Source organism: Choloepus didactylus, chromosome 9 (genome assembly GCF_015220235.1).
Source record: "Choloepus didactylus isolate mChoDid1 chromosome 9, mChoDid1.pri, whole genome shotgun sequence".
In the NCBI taxonomy this organism is placed as follows: Eukaryota; Metazoa; Chordata; class Mammalia; order Pilosa; family Megalonychidae; genus Choloepus; species Choloepus didactylus.
In genome coordinates this window covers 133,947,861-133,963,609 of record NC_051315.1, presented here as the reverse complement: position 1 = coordinate 133,963,609, position 15,749 = coordinate 133,947,861, and the positions used below count along the sequence as shown (strand labels likewise).

The following is a 15,749-nucleotide window of genomic DNA, read 5'->3' as shown; positions in this document are numbered from 1 at the left end:
CAGGGTGCAGGGAGCCGCATGACTGTCACCTGCAAAGGCACAGGTGGGCTGCAGCTGTCCTCACTCTCCCTGTTGCTGCCCGAGGGCACCCCCTGAAGGCAGCATTAGAGCCCAGGTCAGGGGCTGCCCCGACACTGCTCTCCTGGCCGCCACTGTCTCCAGGGTGAGCAGCCTGGGGTTCACACTGCCCCAGGGAGGTGGGCTGTTCAGTCCCAGGTTTCTCCTCCGGGGTTCTCATGCCCAAGCCTTTCCGGAGCAAATCCTGCCTGCTCTGACCCGCCCACACCTACGCCGCCACCTAAGGGACTTGGACTGCGCCCCTCCTAGGTGTGCTGGTGCCTGAAGGGGTGGGTTCCTGGACTAGAGGTGGGCATGAAGGTGGGCGGGCTGGGCTGGGTTCAGACAGAGGCTGATGGCCCGAAAGGGACCGCAGTCGGGCTGCTCTCTGGACAGGGCTGCCGAGGAGACACTTCTTGCACCCGTGTTGCAGAGCCCACCGTGGTGAGGACAGGAGCACAGTTCTGTGAGCAAGTCGTTGCCGTGGCAGTGGAAGGGGTCGTGGGGTCTGCCCCACTCCCGCCCCTCATGGCTCTGGGACCTGGTTCTGTCTGTAACAGGCAGGACTGCCCATCGGTCCCTGGTTCTGAGCAGGTTTTCCCCCCTGCAGGTTAGCCCCGACCTGGCGATGCCGGGCTGCAGTGGGGCTGAAACAGCTGTGGGCGACCCCCACAGAACTGTGCTCTGTCCTCACCACGCCGGGCTCCGCGCAGCCAGGAGTCTCGGCTCCCCATGAAGTCTGCTTTCAGCGGGGGGCACAGCCATGTCCTGCTATATGGGGGCGGAGACACCTGAGACCTCCCCCCACCCCCCTGGCCATCCTGGACCCCTCAGGCTGCTGGGTCATCTTGTCAACAATGGGTGGTCTAGGGGAGAGCCTGCTGACAGGCAGGAGGGCTTTGCTGCTGCTGGGAGGTGGGGGGCAGCGGGAGTCAGCCTGGAGTCGGGATGGCCCTGGGGTGCCCCCCAGCACACCCGGCTCACACAGAAAAGAGCAGGGAGGCCACAGAACCCGATACAAGGGTACCACCCAGGGCCTCCCCCGCTGGCAGAGAACCATGGCCGGCTGGGGCGCGGGCTGCAGGCAGGGTAAGGTGGAGTGAGCAGCGGGGACAAATGACCAAGCCCCGGACCACAGCATTTTATTCGTGACCCCGTTATGAATGTGTTAACAATGACTATGTCATCTATAGTTCATATACATTATCCATTTCTTCCCTTCTCTTTCCCCACCGCCTTATTTAAGGAGCGTTGATGGTGATTAATTTTCTGAGTCTTTAGGTCACAGGATGTCCGGGGGAAGTTGTGTCTGAACTCAGAGCCCAGTGTTCTCGTGACACTGGGGGGTTGAGGAGAGGTAGGTGTGGACCCTGAGCAGCCAAGGACAGCCCGGGCTGGGTGCTCGGGGGTTCACTCTGAGCAGTCGGGGGCCCGTGCTGGGGGCCTGCTGGCATGTCCTCATGTCCTCTCTCGTGTGCTGCAGCCGCAAGCCCATCCCTGGGCATCGCCACCATCTTGCCGGCCAGATCCTGAGTTTGGTGCTGATAGGACCAGGGTGAGTTTGGGAGGTGGGGGGCTGGGGAAGCCATGAGTGCCCAGCAGCTCTGCACACCCCCCGAGAGCTGCCCTGTCAGAGTGAGCGTGATTTCCACACTCACAGATCTCCTGAAAGGCAGCAGCGGCTCTTGACCTCAGCTCACCCAGTCTCCATCCCTTGCAGCAAATGTTTTTCTGTGTAAAATGCCTCAAGTGGTTTTGATTTTCCTGACCAAACCCTATCCAAAAACCAAGGCTGGGCGGAGGGAGGGGTGCTCTGTCTTAGGTGTCTGTGGGGCCCCTGGCCCCCTTCTCCATGGCCCCTGTACCACCACCAAGCGGAGACAGAGACCCTCTGCACCTGCAGTACGATGAAGCTTAGGGGGAAAAATGAAAACTCACTCTGAGGGCAGGACTCAGGAGCTCTTCTGCCAGTGAGAAAGGAGAAGAAAGTGCACTCTCTCTTCAGTGCACAAACCGTCAGCCTGGAGAGCTGAAGTGTCACCCGAGTTCCTGCTCTGGGGGCTCAGGGTCCTCGGGGTGCACAGTCTGGAGAGGTGGAGGAACTGAGGCCCATGCTAGGGGCCATCTTTCACTGTGGAACATTCCTGGCTTGAAACTGCCCCTGGAGGCTCTCTGGGCAGGCAGCACTGGGACTGGAGAACATCCTCATACTTCTGGAGCTGAGACCAGAAGCCAGGGTTGGGTTCAGCTACAGGGCGGGCACGCTTCACGGCCTGCAACAAGGAGGGAATGAACTGTGATGTCAGCACTTCCAATCATCCTCTGTGATCATCTCCAACTGTGTGTGCCCCAAAAAAGCAAGTTACTCCATTCCTGGGGGTGTGGACCCACTGTGAGCAGGATCTTTTGGTGAGGCTTCTTCAGGTAAGCTGTGACCCACCTCATTCAGGGTGAGTCTCAGTCCTCTTACTGGAGTCCTTTATAAAAGAATGAAATTCAGACAAAGAGAGAAAACAAGGAAGCAAGAAGTTGAAAGGAAGGAAACTTGAAAGAGAAGGGAGAGACCACCAGACACCACCGTGTGCTTGGCCATGTGACAGAGGAGCCGAGGATCACCGGCAGCAGCCTTCAGGAAGAAAGCATCGCCTCAATGATGCCTTGATTTGGACATTTTCACAGCTTCAAAACTGTATGCTGCTAAGCTAATAAAATTAAATAAATTAAAGTTAAAGCCCAGGCATTTCAAGGTGTCTGCTTTGAGCAACTTAGCAAACCAAAGTACCCTCCCCAGTACCCTTGACGGCAGTGGGGGCGACTGCTAATGCCTGACGTGGCAGCCACAGGGGATAAGGTGCTCGTTCTTAAAAGTCATTCAACCCTTGATTCTATAATGTGTTTGAATAAAACAGTTTACATTATTTAACATCAAGTAAAGGGGACACCTTTGGAAGATATGCCAAATTTACCTCTGAGAATCTCTGGCAGCCTCCCAGAAATCTGAAAGCAGCGGTTTCACCACACTCTAATTTAAGAGGCACAGCATTAGGAAAACAGAAAGCAAAATCACTTTTTGGCTTTTTTAGGTGGCTAAAATTATGAGACCTCTATTACTTTTGATTGATTAGTTAACTGTAACTCAGTTCTTTAATATTTACTGAGCATCAGCTCTTTGTAGGCACTTGGCAAGGGATGTGGGATCCTGAAATAGATTATAATTGGTTAATTATGTATTTCATTTGACAATAAAAATATTTACTGAATACCTATTGCGTGCCTGGGCACTGGGGATAGCGTTGAACACAGGAGAGACCCTGTTCTCGTGGAAATTACATTCCAGTGTGGGAGGTGCACATTCAGCACATAATTATATAACACCCCAGGGATAAGTCAGAGCTTGTTGGGGTGGAGCAGCAAGGTAGGGGAAGCAGGTGTTTGGGCGAGGCCTGGGAGCACCGAGGGAGGGGCCGAGTGGGATCCCAGGGGAGGAAGCGAGTTCCACGTAGAGAGACTAGCAATTGCAAAGGGCCTGAGGCTTGCCTGGCAAGCATGGCTCGAGTGAAATGGGAGCACAGAGGAAATGGTGGCGAATGAGCCTGGAGGGGTAACAGGGCCCGCTTCGGGCGGCTGAGGGGCCACAGCGAGGACCACAGCTCTTCCGAGATACGCAGCCCCGCCGGGAACAGACGGGGTGTCCCCAGCTGCTCACGGAGGAGCGAGGGCAGAGAGGCCAGGGGAAGCCGGAAAGAGGGGGCAGAGCGGGGAGGCGGACGGCTGGCCTCTGCTGGCACTTCGGGGGCAGAGCTGACCGAGTTTCCCGAGGAGGCGGCAGGCAGGTTCGGGAGAAAGGGCAGCGTGTGCGAGACGCCTGTGAGACACCCACAGGGAGCCGCCGGCGCTCAGGCCGGTCCAGCAGTCTCGGGTTCAGCCCAGACTAGCGCGTGGATGCGACCGAAAGCCACGGACAGCGCGAGGTCACCGGACGTGACGGGGAGAGCAGGTCACCCTGCCGTCCACGGGCGGGGGAGGACGGCCCCGTCCCGCCCCTCCCGGAAGGCCCGCCCCTGGCTGGAGCCCCGCCCCTCCCGGAAGGCCCGCCCCCGGTCATGAACTCCAACTCACTAGGAAGATCCTCCCCGTCGGTCGGACTCCGCCGGGAAGGCCCACCCCCTACAAGCAGACCCCGCTCGTTAGGCCCGACCTCAGCCGGCCTCACCCCTCCCGGAAGGCCAGCTCCAGGCCCGGTTCAGAAACCCTGCCGGTAAGACCCACCCCCTAGGCTGAGGGCCCGCCCCCGGAAGTCCCGCCCCTCCCACCTGGAAGGCCTCGGCCAGGCTGAGGCCGCGGTGCCGCATGAGGTAGGCGGTGCAGACGGTGGCCGAGCGGCTGCGGCCGTTCTTGCAGTAGACGAGGCAGGCACCGCCGGCGCGCACCGCGGCCTCCATGGCGGCGCAGGTGGGCTCCAGGTGAGCCAGCAGGTCCTCGGCCGGGTCGTCGAACACGGGCACGCGCAGCTCGGCGACGCCGGGCGCGCGCAGGCCGGGCTGCTGGCGAGAGACGTTGACGCACAGCGTGACGCCCGCGCGCGCCAGCAGCTCCGACGCGCCCGCAGCGCGCGCGCTCCCGAGGAAGAGCGAGGGGGCGACGCGCACAAACGGCGGCGGCGCGGTCTCGGCGGCCTCGCGAATCCCGGCTCGACCCGTGCCCATGGCCCCTCTCGGGCACCGCGTCCTGGGGCCCTGTCTGTAGACGGGCGGGCGGCCCCGCAGGGCGGCTTCAGGTCCTCCAGGCCTCCGAGAGGCGGGCCGCACCCCGGTGCGCGAGACTCCGGCCGCTCTGGCCCGCCCCAGGCGCGAGGGGTTATGCCGGAGCGGGGCCCGCCCACAGGGCCCTGGCCGCGTCCTCATTGGCCGGCCCGAGCGTGGGGCCGCCGCCTCCTCTCCCATTGGCTGGGCTCGCCGCCGCCGGGGGTCGGGTTGCCCAGCTGGGTGGGCGGGGCCGGGGACGCCGCCGCGCACCTGGCGCAGGGCTGGAACACCTGCCTGCGTCCCCTTCCTCGCACCCGGGGCCCAGGAGGCGGGGCTTTCAGGACTGCAAATGCTTGTCCCGCTTCGACAAGGCTACGTGTCCCACGGGCCAGGGAGGCTGCCGCATTTATGCCGTGCCCCTGGGGCCACCAGGGCTTGGGCAGGTCAGGCTGGGTCACGGACGTTACTCTGCATGCTGATCGAAGTGACCGACACCCCCCTATCGTTTTGCGAGGGCCACGGCGACCCTCTAAGACGTCTGCTCGGGACTCTGATAATTGCATTGACGGCTGAGGTGCATTTTATTACAAATTTATATATATATTTTTGTCTTTTTAATAAATTACCCTTGTAATTTCTGCATTTTATTTTTTCCTTTTTATTGTAAACTATGCTTCATATAAGATAGAATTACATACCACTAGCTTTTTTATCATTTCTAAAGAGACCAGGGTTTCTTTTGTTATTTTTCTTATTTATTGGATCAACACTGTATCTATTTTAAATTTATTCATATTTAATGTACACACAGTTGTCATTTAAGAAGAACTCTTAAATGGATTTTTCAGATTTCTGCTCTCTTTTGGGAAATAGTTTAAATAAAAGTAGCTGGTGCAGCCAGGCACTATGCTGGAGACAGTTATTGCAGTTTCAATTAATTCTAATAATAGTGAAACTTTTCTTACTCATCTCCATCTTTTATTCAAGAGTTTGCAATCCATTTCTACAAGAAATTATCCTCCAGTACCTCCCTTCTGCCAACTTGGCAGTAGCCGAGTCTGGTGGCATATACTGCGCGAAGCTGAGTGTCCTCTGCCCAGTCTCTCTGGGTAATCTTGACTGTCTTGGTTTCAGCAGCCACCGATTGTTGGTAACTGTCAGATATTTATTGGAACCCCTAGGTTCTAATATCCTTCTAAAGCTAAAGACTCAAATATCCATCCGAATCAGGGCTTCTCTTGCTACAGGTCCAGAAAGCACCCACGTGGAGGCCTTCCCACCATCCATTTTCTGACCTCCGCCCTCATGAAGGACCCTGACTGTCCTAGAGGAGGCAGGATGAGGAGAGTCCGATCAGGGGTTGTTCTCCCCAACCCAGCTCCAAGGGCGGGCCCTAACTGCCTCCACCCTTCCAGTCAGTGTGGCTTCAGGAATGGCCTTGGGATCAAATACAGCCAGTGACGAATGAGAGCTGGGAAGGCTCCTCTCTTGTCTCCTTGTGATCACAAGGGGAAGCCAACCTTGGGGTGAAGTCAGAGGAGGTGGAGATACTGGGTCAAACCTAGCCTGAAGCCCGTCTTACATCTGGACTGTTCATGAGCCAACATATCACCCTCCATTGTTGGGGTGCATTTGAAGTGGACTTTCTGACCCACAGCCTCCTACCTGAGGCCTCATACTCCTTCACCCCACTGAGTGAGTGAAGTGGCAACCGAGTCATCCAGCATATCTCCTAAGTCCTGTTTGCCTCAATTGCCACATGTAGCCTGGGCCCCCCTTTCTTCTGGACGTGGCAACAGCCTCCCAAGGGGGCCCTTCCCTCCAGCCCCTCACACTGTAGCCAGAATATGTGCTTTTCTACATGTTGGTCCTGACTCCGTTGTGTTCCATTACTGGAGTGCTGGTTTGGACATGTTATGTCCCCGAAAACGCCACATTCTTTAATGCAATCTTGTAGGGGCAGATGTATTAGTGTTGATTAGATTGGAACCTGTTGATTGCTTCTATGGAGATGTGACTAACCAACTATGGGCTAAACCTTTGATTGGATAATTTCCATGGAGGTATTACCCCACCCATTCAGGGTGGGTCTTAATTAAATACTGGAGCCATATAAAAGAGCTGAGAAACAGAAGGAACTCGGTGCTGCTGCAGCTTAGAGGGACATTTTGAAGACAGCCATTGAAAGCTGATGCTGACATTTTGGAGAATGCCATTTTGAAATGCAACCTGGGAGTAAGCAGACACCAGCCACGTGCCTTCTCAGCTAACAGAGGTTTTCCGGATGCCAATGGCCATCCTTCAGTAAAGGTACCCTATTGCTGATGCCTTACCTTGGACACTTTATGGCTTTAAGACTATAACTTGGTAACCAAATAAACCCCCTTTATAAAAGCCAGTCCATTTCTGGTGTTTTGCAAAACTGCAGCATTAGCAAACTGAAACAACTGGATTGGGAAGTCAACTTTGTGCATCACTGTCAGCATTTTATTTTTTTAATGCAATGGTACAGGAAAGAAGAGACTAAATGAAAATATTGGGGTGCATGCATATTGTAGGGGTGAGCTTTTCATGGAACTTTTTTGAGTTATGTTTGTACTGGGTCATGATATAAAATGGTATCCTACTGTGGGCCCCAGGAAATAAAGTTTGAAGGCCACTGATGAAAGCATGCCTCTCAGTGCTTGGTCCTGCTTGGAGAGGTCCTGCTGCTTCTGCCTCTGGCCTGGTGTTCAAGGTCCCCTGTGTCATTGCTGTCCGTCCCCCTGCTGTACTCCTCACTGCACACCACACCATGGCCCTGTGGTTCACAAAGGCTGGTCCACATTCCAGCAGCATCTGGGGATTATTAGGAATGCAAATTCCCAGGTCCACCTGAGACCTGCTGAATCAGAAACCGTTTATGAAGCTCTCTGTGTGACTGATACACCCTAAAGTTTGCATCTGTTATTTAGTTATTCTAGAGAGTCATTTAAAGCAGGAGATCAAAAAACATAGCCCACCTACTGGATTTTGACTTAACAGCTAGTATCTAATCATTTACCTTCCTGTGTATTCACCTGCCGTGCTCTCGCTCACCTTCCCCGTGTGACTGCAGGTCTGCAGGCTGGCGCTCCCTCCAGCCCGGCCCGCTGTCCAGCTGGGCCGTCCAGGTTGGGTTACTTAATGTCTTTATGTGGAAGGAGAACTTAAAGGCACTCGAGAAGCAATCGGAGGGTAGGCCCCTTTGGATTTTTAATGATTTTTCCAGTCTTTTACAGGTGTCTCACCTGCGTCTAATTTGCTGGCACGGTTCAGGGACTCGTTGGCTATCAAAAGCCTTCAGCTGGATTCTAAGAGAAGTGCCACCTGCCAGACAGCGGTGCCCTCTGTGCCCCTCCCGCATCTTCACCCCGTTGTCCCCCACCAGACCATGAGCGCCCCTCTCATGGCTCCCACGAACATTTACTCACCGGACGTGTTCCGGCTGACCCTGCTTCCTCGGGTGTCACGCGGGCACGCCCCGTGCCCTCTCCGCGGGCGTGCTGTGCGCATTCAGGTCTCTCCCAGGTCATCCGACCCGGGCCCGCTCGCTCCGCGAGGCTCAGGCACCCAGGGGCAGACAGGAAGCCACGCTCGCCCAGCTGTGGGCTCCCAGGGGGCACAGGCCGGGAGCGGGGCGCGGCCCCAGTGAGGTCACAGAGGCGCGCGGCCGCCTGCGCGCTCCCCTCGCCGGAGGCCTGCCCGGGGGCGGGGCTGGGGGCGGGGCCCGCGCGGGGATTGGCCGGGCCGGGAGCACGTGGGTGCGCCGCGTCTCCACGGAAACCCGACGCTCTCCTGGCGCTCAGGACGCTCGAGGCGCGACCCGCGAGCTGTGTCTCCGCGGCGTTTGCCCCCGCGGTGCCCTGTGCGTTTGCTGGGCGCTCTCTGGGCTGCGTGTGGCCCCGCGGCAGGGCGCGGCCGGGGTCCCGGCAGTGGCGCGGCGACGCGCGGTGAGCCGTGGGAGGGGGAGAGGGGAGAGGCCCCGGCGGGGCGCGGGCCGGGCGCTCCGGGGAAGGCCGGTGGGAGGAGATGGGGCAGCCCGACGCGCGCGAGCCCGAGAGCCAGGCCCCGGTGGGGCGCGGGCAGGCCGGGGAAGCGGACCCCGCCGGCTGCGGCGCCCCCCGGCAGTCAGCGGGCACTGGCCGGACCCCGCCACGTGGCCCTAAACGAGGTCGTCAGAGGGTGGTCCCGCGGCCCTCCAGTCGGCCCCGCCCCTCGGGCGCTGGCGAAAGTCTCCTCCTGGTGCCATGGGTGGTGGTTCCCGCGGGCCTCTTTGAGGCCCTGGGCGGATTTTTGAACGTGGGTCCCGCCAGAGTGGGGTCGGTGGTCGGGGCGGGGCGCGGTTTAGAGGGGGGGCTCCGTTCCCCCGAGGCCCAATGGGGCTGTGGGCGCCCTCGCGCGTTCCTGGCGGTGGGTCAGGTGCCCTGAGGGTGAGCGCCTGGTCCTCGGCTTTGCCTCCAGGTCGACGACGGGAAACATGAAAGGTGTTCATTCGTCCCTGGAGTTAGATTCCAAGGCCTCGAAGACTCGCAGCTCCGAAGCCCACCTGGAGAAGGGCAGTGAGCTGGCTGAGGCCCAGGCACAGGAGGACCTGGAGAGCTGGTCCTTCTCCAGCCCAAGGTGCGGGGACCCGGCTGTGGGGACCGGGCTCGGCAGCTGCTTGCTGAGAGTTGTGCTGTTTTACGTTATCCCCCATTAGCCTGTTGAGAAGTAGAAAAGCCTCCGCATTATAGTAACAACCACAGTGAAGGTGACGGTGACCTGCAGATGGGCCCATTGCTGACCTTGGTGCTTCCCTCCTCTGTCCCTGCTGCCCGCCGGGTTCTGCCTCCCCGTGCCACTGAGGGGCACTCGGCCTGGCAGACTTTCACTTTTAACATGGCTCACTGCGGCTCCCCAGTTGTGGCAGCTTCTTTGCAGCTGCTGTTGTTACTAGTGGGGGCTAATGCCCCTCAGGCTTACCTCAGGCCAGGTACTACCTCAGGGCTGCTATCTGTGGGGTATCCATTGTGTTGGTCTCCATTTTACAGATGAGGAAACTGAGTCATGGAAGGGGTAAGGTCGGGGTCTGGAGCCTGAGTCACACAGCGAGGAACGCCAGGGGCCTGGTGCACGTTTCCAAGGACCCTGCATGTGCCTTCCAGCTTGTGGGCCCTGTGAGCTCTTTTCTTGCTCAATGTTGAAATTATTTCCCTTTTATAGAATTTAAAAATTTTCTTCATTTCGCTTATTCCCAACCATAGGTTATATGCCCCCTTATTAATATTATTCTTTATTAAACAAGGAATATTCCTGCCCTGCAGAAAATGAGATAATACAGGGAGCAAAGGAAAAAGGCTCAGTCCAGCCCAAACCCCCAGCCCTGATCCTTGTTGGCCTTTGGCCGTCTTTCCTGCCTGCCTTCTGTTTGTGCATGTAGAACAACTCAGCGAGAGAGCTTTTGTGTTCTTGGCAGCTGAACCCCTTCTTGGTGGGGCGGGTGCCTTCCTGAGCGTCTGTGCCCTGTGTCATCGAGGCCGGCTGCTGGAGGGGGTTCAGCGTGTGAACCTGCAGCCCGACTGCAGCGTGGTCTGGAGACCATGGACGCCATCGTGGCAGCTGCTCCCAGGGAGCCTGTGGAGTTGGGAGGGAGGTGGGGGGTATGTGTGATGGGGGGCGGGCGGGAAGGGGTTCCATTCTTAGGTAGAGATTTGTGCTCTTAGATACCAAGAGCGGCAAAGCAGCAAATCCACTTTGGGACATTCTCTCTCTCGGCTTGCTGTGCAGTCACAGACTCCCGCATCCTTCCGTCTGTCTGTCCATCTTCCTAGTCTGTTTGCTTCCCCTCAGATCACCTCTTAGCCTGGAAGATTCCTTTCCCTTTAGGCCTTCCATCAGCGCATGCACGCTGGCTGAGCATCTGCTCCTGCCTGGCTCCGGGCTGGTGCTGCAGGGGGAGAGAACACCCTTCCAGGGGACCCGCCCAGGCTGGTGCAGGCGGTGACGTTCACCCAGCAAGCAGCTGGTGGAGCGAAGGGCCACGGGCTTCCTGGTCATGGAGCCGTGTGCCCTGGGCTGGAGAGGGCTGCTTGGTCCTGCCTCCAGGGAGCCAGCAGCCTTTTATATTTGTCAGATGGACGGACAGACGTGGGTTTGCACCCTTCCTATGCTTTCCACTTCCTGTGTGACCCTAGGCAGTCCCCTGCACCCTCTGTGCCTCAGTTTCCTTTTCTGTAGCGGGGTGATGGTAACAGCACCTCAGAGTGTGTGGGTGTGAGGTGAGATGGCAGCCTCCTGAGACCCTGCGGCCATGGCCACTCCTGTCCCCTGTGCTGCCTCTTCCAGGGGTGCTCTGCTGGCCCTGGAGGGGGACGAGGAGGAGGCTGAGGGTCCCCTGCGGGAGCCGGACCTGAAGGCATCCTACGCCCAGCTGGTGGAGGGTGTGCAGGAGTGGTCAGACGGCTGCGTCTACCGGGGGCAGTTTGGGCTGGACATGAAGCTCGGATTCGGGGAGTTCTCCTGGCCCACGGGCGAGGTAATTCACGCTGCTCCCCTCCCCGAGGGGTCCCAGGGCTCCACCAAAGATGGCCACGCTCTCCTAAGAGCCAATGAGTGACCCCTAGGGCCGCCAGCCGGCAGGAAGCAGGGAGAATGTTGTCCCTACTTGAGAAAAGCCAAAGAAGAAATTCTTACTTACGGTCTTCCCAGACCATGTCTGTGGTGGGGGGTGGGGGTGGGGGACGGGGGAGGGGGGACGGGGAGGGGACGTCTGTGGGCCTGGGTCGGGGAACCTGTGACTTGAGAAGTTTTTATTCTGGGCAAACATTTTAAAATTGTAAATTACTGCCCCAAGTTTACATTGGTGAACATTTTACTTTGGTAAAATTGTCGTGTCTTGTATTTAAGAGTAAACAGAAGGCAAAGGTTGTTCTTAATGATCAAATGAAAATGACAGAATGTTTTCTATTAGAATGGGTTTCTTGGATTTTAACTTTAGCTTCACCCCTTGACCACAATACAAACTCTGTTTATGCAAGTTAGGGTTTCTCTGCACCCCACATTCCCTCCCCAAATCATGTATCCACCTTGTGTCATTCTTCCTTTCATAAATAACAATAATAATACTGTATTTCTAAATTCTGGTAGAGCTTGTCACCCTGCACCCCCCGCCCAGGCCCTCAGCAGAGAGTCAGGGGGTGGCTGTACTTGTGGAGGGGCCACCACAGAGGCCGTTTGCTCCTCGTGGGGTGCTGCAGGCCACGGGGAGCCGACTGCTGGGCTGGGTGCACATGGCACAGCTGGGCTGTGTGCTGTGCGGCTTCTGGGGGGTTAAGTGCCCCCCAGCATGACGCTGGGTTTCTGGGATTTCCCTGGGCATGGGGTGCCCCCCGCAGCACGTGGACGCCCTGCGACGCAGTGAGGCTTAGGTGGCGTCTTCTGCCCGCTTGAGGGTGCGTGTGTGTGCGCGCGTCTGTGTGTTTGGGGGTTTCTGAGAGCCCAGGGGCAGCTTGGGACAGAGGGCTGGACGCCCACCGCTGGGGCCCCTCGTGTGGGGTCCCGCCCCTGCCCCTTCTTTCCCCTGCTGGTTTCTCGGCCTCAGGGCGCCCTGGGCTGGCTGCGCCCCACCCCTCTAGCCCTGCCCCAAGTCAGCAGGTCCAGCGAACAGCCAGGAAGGAACTAGACCCTCAGCCGCAGTCCCGCCCCCGGCTCCGGCAGCTTAGGCCAGGGTGGCCGGGGCAGAGGGGCAAGCTGCGGGCTCCCCGCTCCCGGGTGAGGGTGGTCAGAGCCAGGTGTCGCTGCAGGCGGCCATGCAGCCCGTTCGGGGTCACCCAGGGTGCAGGGCAGCGTCCGTGCATCTGGCAGGAGTGAGCCGTGGGGAGGCTGGGCAGGCAGCAGGGGGAGAGCAGGGGTCTCGGGTGGAGCCTGGGGCGGGCAGAGGCCCAGAGCCCCCTGGGAACGCGGAGTGGGAGACCCGCGCAGCCCTGCCCGGCCTGCCCGGCCCGTCTGTGGGCACATCCCTGGGGCACCCTGAGCTCGGGAGATCCGGACCCTGTCCAGCCAGGAGGGAGCGGGGCGGGTGCTGAGCCTCACCCACAGATGCCCGTCACTGCGGACCAATCACTTGTTCCCGGACCCGTTTGTGCAGCATCGGTTAGTCCGTCCTCAGCCAGTTCTCCTTTTCCCTGGCACTGTGGTCTTCCCGCGGCTGCAGAGCCCTCGTTTGTGGTGGTGGGAGGTGTGGCGGTGCCAGCGGAGAGAACCCGGGGGGCAGCAGGGGGCCCTCGAGGCGGGGGTCAGCTTCACGACGGCCGGGCCTGGGAACGGCCACGGCAGCCTCAGGAGCCAGAAAGCCGGGGGCAGCTCGCGAGCCGTGACCTCGAGCGCGTCCACTTTGAGAAACATGCCCTGGCCTCGCCACTCCTTACCGGTCAGCCGAGCTCCATTTTTGGGGAGGGGGTGAAAATACACCTCCTCCGACATGGCTTTCTTTTGGGGAGTGGCATGAAGATCCTGTTTCAGGCCAGGAAGCTAGCGGCGCTGCGGGCCGAGCATCCCCCACAGTTCCACACAGACGCTTCGCAGCATGGGTCTTTTCGGCTGAGTGGCCTCTTGGTGCCCCCGACTTACCCAGATCGAGCTGGGGCCCCCGCCTCGCGGCCTCTGCTTCCTGGGTGTGCTGCCCGTGCTGCTCAGGCTCGTTAGAAGTAACATAACATAAACTTGAGCTTGCTGACTTTGAAAGGGGCGTTTGTTGGCCCTTGTCAAGGAAAAGTCCAGGGGCCCTGGCCTAGGGTTGCCCTCTCCTGCCCTCTGGGGGCTCCCCCTGGCCCCCGCCCCTGGCTGGCCCATTGGGCAGTGTCAGCTCTCCCCAAAGAGAAAGACACCAGAGGCTGGCTGGTCCTGGGGGCTGGTCCTGGGGCCAAACCCAAACTGAGGCTGTGGCTGGAGGTTAGGAGTCCTCTGGTGGCCAGGCAGGTCACCCCCAAATCACAGGGGGTTTGTTCTCTGCTGGAAGATGGGTTTGAGGTGCCAGAAGAGAGAGACCCGGCACCCAGCAGGCAGGACACCCACGTGTGTGTTGTGTTGCAAGCAAATTGTCTGTGAATGGAGGCGGGGGGACTGCCCGAGTCCTCCTCCCTGCCCACTCCGGATGGGAAGGTGGGGACCCCAGCACACGGGACAGTGACTGTCTCGCAGTGGGACGAGCCTCCAGGGCGCCCAGCCTCACTCCCTGCCCCCCTGCAGTCCTACCGCGGGCAGTTTTACCGGGATCACCGCCACGGCTGGGGCACCTACACGTGGCCTGACGGCTCCAGCTTCACGGGCTCCTTCTACCTCAGCCAGCGAGAAGGCTACGGCACCATGTACCTGAAGACCAGGCTTTTCCAGGTGAGGTGGGTGTGGCACGGGGATGCCAGGTCCCGGGAAGGCCGTTTGCTTCCCTAGGAAGAGCTCCATTATGTTTTAGATATTTCTTCTCTTTATTTTTTTGAAGTGTATATGTGTGTGCTTGTTTAAATCTTGTCCAGTGTTTATTTCTTACCTGGAACATGTAGACATGCATTGTCTGCTTTAGGGCCACCAGCCACTGTGGCTATTTAGCACTTAAAGTATGGTGAGTCCAAATTAAGGTGTTCTGTAAGTGTAAAATGCACACCAGATCTTGAGGAATTATCTCAATAATTTTTAAGTTTGATTGAATTAAATAAAGTATTATTAAAAATTAATTTCACCTGTCTCCTTTTATTTTTTTTGTAATGTGGTTATTAGAAAATTTAAAATCACATATTTGGCACACATTTATTGGGAAAATCTAATTTACAAGATGGAAGTGTAATAGTAATAGTAGTATATTTGGGTTTAAATCTCCTATCTTATGTACTTTTTAATTGTCCCACTTGTTTTACATTCTTTTTTTCTCTCCTTTCTTGTTGTAACTTAGATTGATATGGTATTGAAAAGTTATTGTTTTCTGATTAGCAGTTTGAAAATTATATGCTTTTTCTATTCTTTTAATGTTATCCTACAAATTAAAACGCGTTTTCAATGCACTGACTTGTTAGTTTTAGTATTGATTGATACCTTTTCCTTCCTCTAGGGAAATGCAAGAATCTTAGAACTTTAACTCCATTATCCCTCTTGAATTATATGCTTTTTGTGCTGGCTTGAATCTATTATGTACCCCAGGAAAGCCGTGTTCTTTTAATCCACTCTTGTGGGTACAGACCTATTGTGGGTGGGACCTTTTGATTAGGTTGTTTCCATGGAGATGTGACCCCGCCCATTCAGGGTGGGTCTTGATTAGTTTACTGGAGTCCTCTGAAAGGATAAAAGGCAGAGACATTTTAAAGAGAGCTGAGAGACACTTAGAAAACACCCAGAGACATTTTGGAGACAGCCTTTGAAACCAGAACCAGGAGAGAAGCTAAAGGATGAAATCCAGAGTTTTGCCCCGAGAGCTAAGAGAGGACCCCCAGATGCTTAGGGAGAAAGCCACTGAAATCAGAAGCTGAAAGCAATGCAGCCCAGGAGCAAAGGACCAGCAGACAGTAGCCACGTGCCTTCCCAGCTGACAGAGGTGTTCCTGGATGCCATCAGACTGTCTTCAGTGAAGGTATCTTCTTGTTGATGCCTTTGTTTAGACACTTTTATGTGAATTTCTGACCTGATAACTCCTCATTGTAAAAGCAAATCCATTCCTGGTATTTTGCATTCCGGCAGCTTTAGTAAACTGGAGCACTATTATTGGGACCTATTAAAATATAAAGAATAAATTATTGTTGTATACAGTAAATGTTTTTAGATTTAGCCAGGTTAAAAAAAAAAAGTCAGCCTCTGCTCTTCCTTCCATCCTGGTCTTTCATTAAGGGTCATTTTCCTTCTGCCTGAAGAACGTCTTTAGAATTGTAATGCGTATCTGAAGGTGGCATACTCTCTCTGTTTTTA

At 56.7% G+C, this 15,749-nt stretch overlaps 2 protein-coding genes and 1 long non-coding RNA gene across 6 annotated transcripts in view; 1 reads left to right on the top strand and 2 right to left on the bottom strand.

The window, feature by feature from the left end:
- Nucleotides 1–1,182: 1,182 nt before the first annotated feature.
- Nucleotides 1,183–5,071, bottom strand: DUSP28 (dual specificity phosphatase 28). The gene is made up of 2 exons (XM_037848845.1): nt 4,371–5,071; nt 1,183–2,330 (listed from the first exon to the last, which is right to left on the bottom strand). Exons 1-2 carry the CDS (start codon nt 4,998–5,000, stop codon nt 2,172–2,174), a joined length of 789 nt encoding a protein of 262 aa, XP_037704773.1. The 5' UTR covers nt 5,001–5,071; the 3' UTR covers nt 1,183–2,171.
- The window catches only part of ANKMY1 (ankyrin repeat and MYND domain containing 1), an 87,189-nt gene continuing 75,585 nt past the window's right edge, over nt 4,146–15,749 (top strand). The window contains exons 1-4 of one of the 4 annotated variants that reach the window (XM_037848840.1): nt 4,146–4,315; nt 9,285–9,443; nt 11,148–11,337; nt 14,049–14,192. In XM_037848840.1, coding sequence (XP_037704768.1) covers nt 4,161–4,315; nt 9,285–9,443; nt 11,148–11,337; nt 14,049–14,192 — 648 coding nt within the window. In that variant the 5' untranslated portion in view covers nt 4,146–4,160. Of the gene's footprint in view, nt 4,316–8,629; nt 8,774–9,284; nt 9,444–11,147; nt 11,338–14,048; nt 14,193–15,364; nt 15,418–15,749 lie in introns of those variants that run through there. The other 3 variants (XM_037848841.1, XM_037848843.1, XM_037848842.1) reach the window with 3 other exon arrangements.
- LOC119543936 lies at nt 7,268–8,524 on the bottom strand. Its single transcript, XR_005218706.1, has 2 exons — nt 8,255–8,524; nt 7,268–7,686 (listed from the first exon to the last, which is right to left on the bottom strand). It is a non-coding gene; the product is annotated as an uncharacterized LOC119543936 (long non-coding RNA).

What these genes read in the sequence shown, in the direction of transcription:
- DUSP28 (XM_037848845.1), bottom strand. Translation starts at nt 5,000, where the DNA reads ATGGGAGAGGAGGCGGCGGCCCCACGCTCGGGCCGGCCAATGAGGACG. An exon ending in GCCTGGCCGAGGCCTTCCAG is followed by an intron (nt 2,331 to 4,370) that starts GTGGGAGGGGCG and finishes TCCTTGTTGCAG; the next exon opens with GCCGTGAAGCGTGCCCGCCC.